Here is a 13504-nt window from a genome sequence, read left to right as displayed (position 1 = left end):
TATTTTTCAACTTGTTCGACTTTCCTCATTTATAAACAATTGTTTTTTGCAAAAAAATATGAATGATTAATAATTTTTATTAACACAGTTAGATGCAGCTTTCTCTTACGAATCCAACGATACCAAAAACTCATTTGTCATAAAAATTTTACTTATGTATCTTTTTAGTTTGGACGGCAGTATATACGAGGTACGGAAGATCTAGGATGATGACTGATAGATTGTCATCATCTTGCGTGTGCTTTGGTCAAGTTGCTTAAAGTCATCGACGTTCCATTTCACTGCACCACACGTGTAGAGGAACGGTCAGTATATTGGTCGCGTGGATCTTTTTTTCCCAGATAATTATAAAGCCCAACTTTTTCTGAGAGTTTAGCAATACCTTTTTAGAAGAGACGTTTTTACCACACGCACAGATTGGGTTTCCGCTTGCGATATTCCAAGATATGCTTATGTCTCTCCATCGACAAGATCTTGAATGGTATCTCCACCTATGAGTTCAACATCCAGATCGTCAGGCGATAATTGTAGTATCTAGTATTTCTGTAATTAGATGGACGCAGGCACACCTGTCCAATCCAAAGCTCATGCCAACCCCCATAATACCTATTTACCACCGTCACAAGTATGCCAATATCCAAAGTGGCAACGATTTTAGGGTCATCCATATATAACAGGTGGCTGAGATTGAGAAGGATTAAACCCACATTTCATTCCTTCCTAATCCGTCTGCGGAATCCGAATAAACCTGAATAAGGAAGGATTGAGAAATTACTTTGGATATCTCAAACTTTCACCAGGGATTGCATTGAATAAATCTTTGCAATTTTGCTAAATTTACTAATGATTACAATTCATACGAATTCAATTTAATTGACTTGAATACAGTTGAGTATTAGTATTCGTTAAAACTTTTAGTTGACAACAACATGGTTCAGAATGTCTTTACGTTTGTAACTATACACTAAAAGAACTTTTAATTGGCAAAAGCTCGTTTTTTCCTAGAATTATATCGTCAATATCACAATCAATCTTGAATTTTTTATTTAAATTGAACTTCCAAGGGATACAAAAAACCTACCGAATTTCGTTTGGATTCATACTACTCCCAGAAATAGAACTTTACCAAACTTTTAATATTCTGAAGTAATAAGATGCACGTAACATGTACAGCAATGCGAGAGTCCTTGAACTCCCGGTTATATCAGTCGGTCGCGCTCCGAGCTTGTAACCGGAAAACCCGGGTTCGATTCCTGCTGCTGGAACTTTTCGCTAATTTACTTTTTTATTTAAATTTTTTTATTGCAATGGACAATTAACTTTATTTAAGTCAAGCGTAAACGTTCATTTTTACGCGTTTTTTTACATAAAAAATGGGTTTTCAACCTTCACCACTTTCACATCCAAAATATTTTTGTAAAATGAACATTCTCATTTTTTACTTTTATTTAAATATTTAAATGAGTGTTGGTTTTTATTTTTTTTTGTAAGAGATAAAAATGAAAATATTCCATGAATAAAGTAAATATCTAAATATAAAGAAATAGTGAAATTAAGTGATATAGAAAAAGAATGTAAACGAAAGACATTTTCCATTGTTATTATAATATTTATATTTAGAAATTAGAGTAATTAGTAATAGTATTCAATAAAAAATTGCATAAGGAATCCGAATTTTTTATAGATGTTGTGGAATAGACTTCTCTGTGAAATATTCGCTTAAGAAGTACTAACAGTTTAAAAACGCGTATCTTCTTACTTTGGCGTATTAAAAGTTTGGTAAGAATCTATTACTGGGAGGGGTATGAATCGAAACAAAATTTGGAAGTTTGCAAGTTTTACTTATGAGTTAAAAATATAGTGATACCCTCCTTTCAATGTGGATTAAAAATATCCCCTTCTCCTTGCTGGCTACAAAACAATATCAAGCCTCAATTATCTCATTTCCAAACTTTGATTGAGTTAAACCTTAATTCTTATCGTGTGACGTCTAGGCCTAAAAAGAGTTCAATTATGATGTTAACGTCTCTGTTTTAGATTCGAATATGACAAGCAAGATGACGACAATCAAAAACTCGATCCACTGGAAGGACAACGACGTCGACGATGTCGGCACGAAGAAGTGCCACTTTCGACCTGGACACCAGCCTTCAACTCAGGGGGATGGATGAAAAAAGTATTTACCCTGACACGCGATCATCATCATCATCATCCTCGCCGTGGTTTTCAGATTCCGCAGAACAACCACGACGGCGCCGTAAGGGTCGCCACCTCCTCTGCAGTGGTTAGTGAAAATGGGTCGGCCACTTCGAGCACACCCCAACGTTCGCTCGACGTGGTCGGACCACCTAGAAAAGCCCTGAGAATCGTTTCGCCGCCTGCCCTCCCCGGAGTCTGTTGCGTCTTTGACAAGACTTCTCCAAGACTTCCGCGGGACCAGGAAGCCTCAACTTCCCTCTCCACAATGCCACGGGTGAGTTCAGTGACTCAGTTTTTTTCGCGTCAAATACATCTTCGCATTTTTTTAAAAATATTTTAAGTGGATTTTTAAACTTCAATGCATATTAAGACGAAGTGCAGTTTTCTCTTCACTCGAAGAAGATACATCAAAACATTTAGTTTAATGAGCTTCCTTTATATGATTAAATATTACATGAGCTTTGTCTTGTTTAAAAAAAATGTATTACTGATATGTAATTCTCTGCAAAAAATTGTAGTGAACATACTTCAACTGCTAAAGTTTTTAAATACAGCCAAAAACGCACTTTATATTTTTAGGAATAGAGAATATTCCATAAAAGTTATAGACAATGAACTGAAGGGTGTCTGCACAGAATTAGATAAGCAATAAAGCAGGAATTTAAATAAACAATGTATAAAAAATAAATCACCGTTTTAAGATAACACAAGAGTGCACTCACTATAGAGCTAAAGTTTCGCTAAATTTAGGAGGGGGGAATTTGATTAGAAAAAGTTATAAAGTTAAAAGAAATTTGTTTTGTTATTAATAAACGATAATAATTTTAAGAAATATTGAAACTGAAGGAAGGATACCAAATTATTACCGTGCTAAAATACTACACTAGAATTTTAATTTTAATCTAAAAAATTTTGCTTATCTAGTTCCGTATTGTCACCCCCAGATGAAATAGTTATACATAGTGGAAAATATAATGAATGATTTTTATACAATTATTATATTAAAAAAATGAAAATTATACATAATATAACAAACTATAAATAGTATATATTTTTCGCCTGGGATCCCTTAACTGAGAATCTGGACTTTTTTTCAAAAAATTAAGCATCAATAATAAAGGTTCATAGAAATTAAGAACAATTTGCTTATAATAAAATAAAGAGAATTAATTTTTTATTGTTATTTTTTTCTTTTATGTTGCATTTCTGCATATATATGATAAAAATTGTAAAGCCTGTTTAATGTTTTAATTTCAGAAACCATTTAATTAGTTAGTAAATTTAAACAATTTAATGAATCTATAATAACTTAATAAATACTCAATTTAATTATAAACGAAAATTTAAGTTAAGAATGGGTTCTTAAAAACGAAGCTTTTGAAGCGATAAAAACAAAACGGAAATATTTTACTTTTAGCTCAAATCAATAGTGATATTCATTCACCCACAAACATAAAAATACTATATGTATAAATTTGAGTATGCATATTAAAACTAATTCCCCCCTGAGTAGCCACTGGTCATTTTCTCACGGGTTTTGTGGCGCACTTCCTTCCAGGGGAACCTTCACCTTCCTGATTATTTAGGTGTAATATATTCAAGAAGGGAAGGGTGGATTGGTTTAGGCACGTGTCCATGGTTTTCATTCACCCTTTGTACATAACACGTGACCGATGTCCATTTATATAATGTTCATTTGTACCATTTTTTTATATTCCTATTTATCTTTGACAACTAAATCAAAAATATTTTTATTCTAAAATGCATAAATTGACATATTTAACTTTTAGATTTTTTAAACAACGAGAAGAAATTTTCCAAAGCATCGTTTATCAGTTTGCAGCAAAATATGTAAAGAAGTTTTCATACGAGCTTAAGAGTTTATTCATTCCAACCTTCATTAAAATTAATCTTCTAACGAACAAAAATGTGTATGAAGTATTAATAAATTATCTTATTTCTGGTGCCAGCGATTGAAGTAAAAAGAGATAATTATTGAAATTTAAAATGAGAGAAAAGAGTTCGTTCGAAAATAATTAACTTGAGTCTTTACTTTTAATTAAGAGGATACGACTTCAGATTATTTTGAAAAAATAGAATATTGTATACGACCACATAAATTAAGTGGTTCATTCCACTCTATTGAAGTTAAATCTCCTCATGTTTGATTTTTGTCAATTAAGTTTGTAAACTAAAATAAAGTATAAAAATATTTCTCTTATTAATTACTAAGCTCATCATTTATATCTTTTAATATTGCATATAACCATGTAAGTGATACTTCTTCCAACGCATGTTTTATTGACTATCCCAACTAGGTCCATAAAAAATTGGTGAAACACATAAAATTTATATAAATTTGTTATCTGAATTGGATAGCGCTACTGATTTTTCCGTATTACGTATTTTTAAAAACATTGGTTAAAAAAATTTCGTTTTTACACTATTAGTTTTCCAATAATTTTATGACAAAATAGTTTTTTTGAAAGTTTCGAAAAATTGAAAAAATTGTAATCAAAAATCCACATTTATTTTACACTAAATATTTTATCAAATTAATTTTTCTCTTTCGAGCCATCTATTTATAAAAATATAAGAAATTTAAATGAGATTAAAATCAAATTTAAAATCCTATTTAACGTCCAAGAATCAAGTTAATCTGCAGAGTTCCATGAAATAAAACCAAGAATTTTCTACTCGTATGTTTAGTCTGAAGTTAGTTTTTCAAGAAATGTACATTGTTCTTTGACAAGTTGTCATCGTCTCGATCTTAAACTAGCCTTCCACTATAAATATCGTCTTAATTTCAATTCCTTACTAGCTAAATTGCAGTCTTTTTGTTTGCTTACTTTAATGATTGAAACAGATACCTAATTTCAGATTTGATATGATTCTTTTTTTATACCTTAAAATAAGTCTAATTTTCAACTTAAATTAAATCCAATTTTTCAACTAAATTAAGTCTTTGTTTACTCTGTAACTCTTCAATTGTCGATTAATATTAATTATAACATCTCAATAAAATTATTTACTTCATGACATTTCTGTGTCAATTAAATTATAGAACTGTCTTTAAAAATGTCACAGTTGTGTCTGGCTTTTAAGAAAAACGTAAATTATGCTTGCAAATCGAATCTTTTAATAATTACTCATACGTTATAGAAAAGAAGGGACAATCAGTTGATGAGTGAGCGACGCCATGCTTTGCACGTAGAGAGGGAAACTTCCATCACTTCATTGATGCATGTTTGCATGAGTGGTAAAGTGCATATAGATGAATATAATAAGAAACCAACATATGTCAATGTTTGAGGGTTTTTAGGGACATATGGCCAATGTCCACCATTCACCATATGAATCAGTCTACTGAATCGATTTCCGATTTTTACGCGCGTGCACTGCTTACACACCTTATAAAAGTGTACTCATTTCAATGCACAAAAATTTGAAGCCTTCTATTTTTTTCTATCATTAATGATATCCAAAATTATTCAGGAAAGTTACATTTTAACTCTATATAGTTATTACAATCATTTAATGATAGAGAAATATTTCAGGATGGTCGAAAAACTTCATTTTCAAAATTCACTGACTTTACCCTGACTTATTTTTAATTTACCCTGTCTATGAATATTTAAATACTAAAATTCTAATCTTGAAACATTTTTAATATCGATTTATTTATAAATAAAATTACAAAAATTCTAATATATTCTTCTTAGAGCTGCCATATATAAATTTATGCTTGCCAAAAGTCCAAAAGTGACCTTATTGGACCGAAAAAAATGTCCTAAAAGTATCTAATGTGCATTAATAATGTGAATAAGAGGCCGTTAATAAAATATTTAACGCCTTTACGGTCACTTTCCCAACTGTACAGGAATTCAAATCAAATCTAAGGCATACGCGAATTCAAGGGATGTAGAGAATTCAGGGAATTCGAAGAATTTAGTGAATTCAAGGAATTCAAAGTTCAAGAAATTCAGATAATTCAAGAAATTCCGAAAATTCAATGAATTAAAAGTATTAAAGAAATTCAGAGAATTCGAGGAATTTAGGGAATTCAAGAAATTCAAGGAATTCAGAGAACTCGAGGAATTCAGAGAATTGGTGGTATTTAGAAATTTCAAAACATTCCGTGAATTCATGGAATTTAGCGAATTCAAGGAATTCAAATAATTCAGGAAATTCAGAGAATTAAAAGGAATTCCAAGCATTTAAGTTATTAGGAGAATTCAAGGAATTAATAGAGTTTAAGCAATTCGGAGAATTTAAGGATTTCAGAGACTTCAAGGAATTCAGAGACTTCAAGTAGTTTGGAGAATTCCGTGGCATTCCGTGAATTCAAGGAGTTTATCGAATTCAAGGAATTCAGTAAATTAGATGCATTCAGAGAATTCAAGGAATACAGGTACTTCCAGGAAATCAAGGATTTAAGAGAATTCAAGTGTTTCAGAGAACTCGAGGCACTCATAAAATTCAAGGCAATCCGCGAATTCAAGAAGTCTTAAAGAATTAAAGGAATTCTGAAAATTCAAGGAATTGACAGAATTTAAGGAATTGAGATAATTTAAGGAATTGAGAGAATTCAAGGGATTCAGAGGATTCGATAAATTCAGAGAATTCGATGAATTCAGAGAACTCAGAGAATTCGATGAATTTAAATAATTCGATGAATTCAGAGAATTCGATGAATTCAAAGAATTCAAGGCATTCCACAAATTCATGGAATTTAGCGAATTCAAGGAATGCATAGAAACTGTTAAAAATGTATTATACGCTGATATAAAGGATCACCCTTGTATACACCTTTACGTGAAGACATAAACGTGGACAATTGGGTAGGTAACATCTGTGCACCTGTACACGTCCAGATCCACAGAAGCCCATCTATGCACGCCAACATTTCGACGTGCACAGATAGACTCCTGTGGCGTTGGACGTGCACAGATAGGCTCCTGTGGCGTTGGACGTGCACAGACAGACGTGCATAGTTGACCATCCGACCATCGACGTGCACAGTTGGGCACGTGAAAAGCTCCTACATGCAAAGTTGTTCATCACCCACACGCAGAAAAAAGAAATGTAATATTTACTTTTCAAGAATTGTAAAGGGTTTCTTGTAACCGTAACAGTATAAACTGCTCTAAATAAGAGGGTGAAAATCTGTAAAATCACTTAGCATTTCGTAAATGACACAATGAAATTAAGGTTAATTCAACGGTTATCCTTCAGTAAAATAAACCTCTATTCCCTCGTATTACATACTGAACGACATGTAAAATTCACTGAACCGAGATTACAATAGTAGTGCAGTGGACATCACCGAAATATCTGTACATGCTATCAATCCGATCGGTTTACTTAACTCGCACCTAAAGTCGCAACGCAACCTATCCGCGCGGAGCACCGGGTGAATTCACGACGCAACCGACAATGAATGGATTGCAGCACCTAAAAATCATTCCTTTTTGACATTTCTGTGACAGTCGTCACATTACTCCATATTCCTACTTTGCAAGAAAGGGGTTTTATAAAAATAATACAATTTTGGGTGGCACAACTTATTCACAGATAGCGTACACTAGCCAGTTTATTGGAGCAAGCCGTGTTGTTTTCCCGTGACTGTTTCAGCTGACACATAGATATGATGTGAATGCTAGAACTTTTGTTGTGTGCCGCGATGGCATGGTTGCGTATTCAGAAGTCGTTCCCAAGGTCACCACCCTCAGTTACAAATGCATTTCAAAATTATTTTACAGATCGCAACTCGTATACTAGTGTAGTGGTTAAGACTGTTTACTTGCGTGCTTAGGTTTATGCGTTCAAATCCCCCCATTGCGTGCGAAATTTGAATTGTATTATAAGAATTATAACTTACAAATAACGATTAATTATAAGTATATCCAAAAATATTTGTAAGAAATAACCGTGCGCTTATTTATTAATTATTTCTTAGCAATGTTTTTGACAATTTATAGTGTTGTCTTGACTGTAGTCTAAGCCGATAACATAATTCCGATCTCTTTATATTATTCGTTAAAGTGACATGATAATTCGTAATTGCAGCATCCAGGAACTGTACAGAATAGCGACTGGATCGGTAAAATCTACTGATCCGCACGTCAGCACCATCTGAGAATCGGTACAAGTAACCATCATTGATAGTCATACTTATTTGCCTATAATTGTAACATTTACTGAACTGTCATGTTATCCATATACGCACTAGAAAGATCGGTAGATTTGACTTGGTTTTCAGTAAAATGTGAGGTTCTTTTTTCTGCGTGCACATTTACTATAGAAAAAGCGTTACGTGGGTGGTAAAAATGTCAGGAAAAAGTGTTACGTATTTTTTACACAGCCCCTAATGTTCTCATAAATTGAAATGAATTGAAAAGAATGTGATTCATGAGAGTTCAAACGATTCAAACTACATTAAAATGAATTAAAGTGGATTTTTTTTTAAATCCCAAAAATTCCATTGATTTCATTAAAATTGGAGTGAATTTAGAGAAATTATAAGAATTTCATGAAATTCGTAAAAATTCCAATGAATTGAAAGCAATTCAAAAATATGAAAAAATGTACAGAATTCAGCATGTTTGAAATGAGTTAAAAAAATGCAAGGGATTTAAGAAGGATTTGATGAAATTCCTAAGAATTCAAGTATATCAGAAAAATGAAAGACAATGCAATAAAAAAAAGAATTTAAAAAATTCAGGACAAATAAATCGGAATTCAGGGCAAATTTCAAATTTCAAATGAATTATAATAATATAAAATCCCGTAAATTTCCATGAAATTTGATGATATTTCCTGAAATACTGTGAAATACCCTTAAATATTTCAAATCTTACGAATTTCCATTAAATTACTCCAATCAATTAAAAATTCCTGGGAATAATTTTAAATACCCTAAAATATTTAAAATCCATTAGAATCTTTGAAATCCATTGAGACTTTTTTTAATTTTTGAAAATTCCTTCAAAATTTAAAAATATCTTAAAATATTCCAAATGTTTAAAAAATTGTTGAAAACACTTGAAAATTTTTGCAATCTCTTGAAAATGCCTCTGAGTCTTTCAAAATGCCCAAAAATATTTCAAATCCTTTTAAATCTTTTGAAATCCCTTAAAATTCATTGGAATGTTTGAAAATAGCCTAATATCTTTAAAATACTTGGAACTCTTTTCAAATTATTGAAATCTATTAAAAATGTGTTAGAAACTATTAAAGTACCCTAAACTTTTTCGAAAAAATTCAATAAAATTCATGAATATGTATAAACTTGAATTCAATAAAGGTTCATCCGGGGGTTAATTGTATCATTTGTATATTTGTATATTTGTATCATATTATCATTTGTTTCCAAAAATGTGATGGTTGAAAATTATAATAATACTTAAAGATTGTTAGGCCTTCGTATATATTTGATGCAGAATCAGTATTTTTTTGAGATTGACCGATTTTAAATCAAAAATTATAAAATAGTTATTCATTTATTTTGGTTAGCACTGTTTCTTTAATATGCAGTAATTTAGCACTACACATGAATCAGAATCCCATAAATCACTCTAAAAAACACTCGACATTAAATGAATTGACATATTTTTCAAATCATTCGCGGATAATAAATAATCGATTTATGTAACTCAATTGAGATTCTATCAATAGCAGACATTAAGATATTGAACTTAAATGACATGCAAGTTGTCTAAACTCAGAAAGACATCAACATTATACTCGTACGTTCATTGCCTCACGTAGTGTTCAAAATATAGGAGAACTTTGGTGAACATTGACCGCGGTAGTTTCCGCGGATGTGAAACATTGACTTCGTCTCGTCATTTGAACTTTGTACCGTCACTTTCAGAACACTGAACTATCCTCTCCTCTGCTGCTCTCTCCCGTCTTCTCTCATCTTGCTTATTTCATAACTCACATGTATATGTAAATGATTAATACTACCGAATAGGGATTTAAAAGAATTCAAAATTCATTGGTATTACCAGCAAAAATTTTCTTTTGATATTACGAACAATTAAAAAAAAAAATTCTCACCATTGGACAAGATGATTGAAAATGTCCTAATTTCTACATTTTTACAATTTTATGTGTGTAGAAGAAAAATTAAATTTTTTTGTTTAGTATGTCTAGTCGTCTGATTATAATAGTTTAAAAAATAAAGAAAAATGTAATTTTGTTTATTTATATGTAAAGTTGCAAAAAAGTGTTTTTCGTTATTTATGGTCTTTTTAATAAACTAAGGAAACACATATTTGAATGTTTCAAATAAAACAAAAAAACATATTTTTATTTTTTACGCTCGTTTTATTTAACTAAAAATTTTTAAGTTTTAAACAAAATTTCTTTCATTCATTACCAATCCTGTGTAAACCGATTTTCATGGATATTATGTAAAATTGGTTCCTGTTTCAGCATCCGTGAATATTGAAAAATAATTTTTTTAAACTTAAAAATATGTACGTGTTTCCTTATTAGGTTAAAACAGCATACAAAAAATATTTTTAAAAAACATTTTTTGCAACTTCCCAGTGGGCACAAACATTAAAGAACATCTTTAGAACGGCCTAAACATGTCCTAGACCAGTCCATATAACGTTCCATAAACATACAATGTTCCAGAGACGTTTTAAAGACGTATTTCGAACATAAAACGTTTTTAGAACATTATTTGCTTCGACTTAGGACAATTTTTAAAACGTTCAAATAACGTCATTTGTCTTGTACGTCCAAAAAAACGTTTTTAGGACGTTCCAATTACATTCTAACATTTTGTGCCCACTGGGTTAGGTATAAATGAAAAAAGTGAATTTTTTAACTTTTCGAAATATTATGTTTTGACGAAAAAAAAACATTCTTACTTTTTCTACGTCCCAAAAATTCATAACAACATTTTTTTATTGATTTGTCCAATTTGTTCGTAATGCCGCAAAGAATCTTTCTATTGCTACTACCAAGGAATATAATAATTTTGAGTGTTTCGGCCCACCCAAAGATGTATGTACGTATGTGAAGTATAGGTCAGGGAAAACCTGGAAATCAGGGAAATGTCAGGCGTTTAAAAAAAATCTTGCAAAAGTTAGGGAAATACTATAAGAGGAACTTTACATAAATAACTATCAAGGATGATAAAATTTTTATTTAAAATGATTTTATTTCGTTTATAAAAGATTCTATGTTAAGAATAGTTATCTGAATATTAATGGTCACGGAAAAGAACAAATTTGACAGGAAAAAATTAGGTCATTTTGAAATAGTACATTTCGATACGTGTGTGTTAGAGTGGTATAAATGAATTTTTCCGACTAACCTGATGCAATCTTCTTGTTAGATCATTTGCCTCGTATTTATATTTTTCATTGTTTTTTTTCTTTTATGCAAATATAGAATATTAAATTTTTATTGAAAACTCATATTTTGGTGTTGAAAATTCAGATGAAATCTTTCTTCTTTGAAATTCAACTATTTTTTTTAAATTAGTCTCTTTGGTTTAAAAATTCATCTGTTTTAGTAGAAATATCATCTTTTTTGGACTAACATGCAACTTTTTAGTTGAAAATGTATCTTCTTTGTTTGAGGATTGAACTATTTTGTCAAAATTTCCTCTTTTTGTCTAAATAAAACATTTCTTTATTCAAAAATTAGGATCTTTTTTTATTTAAATATCAAATATTATATTATTAGTTGAGAATTCACCCTTTTTCGTTAAAATTTAAACTCTTTTGTTGATTAATAACATTTCGAAATTAAAAATTCATCCCTTTTTTTAAAATTAAACTACCTTGATAGAAATGAATTTTTAGTTTAAAAATTCATTTCAGGTTGAAATATGAACTATTTTCTTGAAAATCGTCTGGTTTTATAGTAACCTAATCTTCTTGGTTTGAAATTTTCTCTTTTTTGGTTAAAAACACAAATTTTTTGTTCAGAATTATCTTTTCGGTTATACATTCATATTTTTAGTTAAAAAATTTAACTGTTTTACAGAAAATTGATCGCTTGTCTTGAAAGTTTGCTGAAAATTAAACTTTCTATTTTTGGTCCTTAATTCATGTGTTTCAGTTCAATATTAATTTTTTTTGTTAAAAATTAATCTACTTTGGTAGAAAATTAAATTTCTTGGATGAAAATACATGTTTTTGGCTTTTAAATTTATCTCTTTTCGTAGAAATTTCAACTTACTTGGTGAAAATATCAAATATTACATTTTTTCTTAAGAATTTATATTTGTAGGTTAAAAATTAAATTATTTGAATGAAAATTAAATTTTTTGATTAAAAATGTAACTCTTTGTTTGAAAATTTACATATTTTGTTTAAATTTCCTTTACTTGCTGCAGAAATATCACTCACTGCATTTTTTGTTAAAATTATTTTTTAAAATTGAAAGTTTACCTTTCCTGCGTTTGAAAATTCAACTATTTAGATAAAAATAAGAACGAACATAAGAAAAAAATGTTTAAAACGTAGTTAAATTTTTAACTAAAATACTGAATTTTCAACTGGAATAGTCGAATTTTCAACCAAATAGAATCATTTTCAACCCAGAAGATTAATCATCTACCAAAGAAGACAAATTTTCAACAAATTACATGAATTTGCAACTAAAAAAATATTTAATTTAAAAATTGAATAGTTAAATTATCAGTTTCAAATAATTAATTTTCAACACGAAAAAAAAAATATTTTTCAAGCATATAGTTTAAATTTCAACTGGAATAGTTCAATTTTCAGTTTCAAAAATTAATTTACTTTGAAAAAAGTGGTTCTGAAAAAATAGTTAAATTTTCAACCAAAGAGATACGTTTTTAATTAAAATAATGAATTCTGAAAAAGGTGAATTTTTAACAAAGGAATTTTTATTGCACCCAAGTTGAATTTTCTACCAAAAAAGACGAATTTTCAACAAAAAAAGAATAATTTTAACCAAATTAAATACGAAATCTTAACAAAATAGTTAAATATAGCAATATAAAGCTACTTCTATAAATTGAGAACATTGCTATTTAATTTTATATTAAGATTTTTGAATAATTGAAGCACGTTCTAGGAAAAATTCTCTGTTCTCAGGTTTTTCCATTTATATGAAATTTCCCAGAGAACTCCCGGTTTTCCAGATTTTCCAGGAGAGTAATTACCCTGCATATATACGCTTGAGAATACTAAATTTAATATACAATACGAGGGTAGTTCAATAAGTCCTTAGAATGAAGTATAAAAACCATTTTTTTGGGTAAATTTTTTTTTATTTTTCAACATAATCTCCTTGGAGCTCTATA

The 13504-nt window shown here is 29.9% G+C and overlaps 1 protein-coding gene across 1 annotated transcript in view; it reads left to right on the top strand.

Moving 5' to 3' along the window:
* Window positions 1–2388: 2388 nt before the first annotated feature.
* The window catches only part of LOC117181947 (rootletin), a 99824-nt gene continuing 88708 nt past the window's right edge, over window positions 2389–13504 (top strand). The window contains exon 1 of the mRNA XM_033374973.1: window positions 2389–2473. Coding sequence (XP_033230864.1) covers window positions 2465–2473 — 9 coding nt within the window. The 5' untranslated portion in view covers window positions 2389–2464. The remainder of the gene's footprint in view (window positions 2474–13504) is intronic.

The sequence above is a fragment of the Belonocnema kinseyi genome, chromosome 10 (assembly GCF_010883055.1).
Source record: "Belonocnema kinseyi isolate 2016_QV_RU_SX_M_011 chromosome 10, B_treatae_v1, whole genome shotgun sequence".
NCBI classification, from domain to species: domain Eukaryota; kingdom Metazoa; phylum Arthropoda; class Insecta; order Hymenoptera; family Cynipidae; genus Belonocnema; species Belonocnema kinseyi.
Note: the sequence above shows the minus strand (reverse complement) of the source record. Positions and strands in the feature narration are given on the sequence as shown.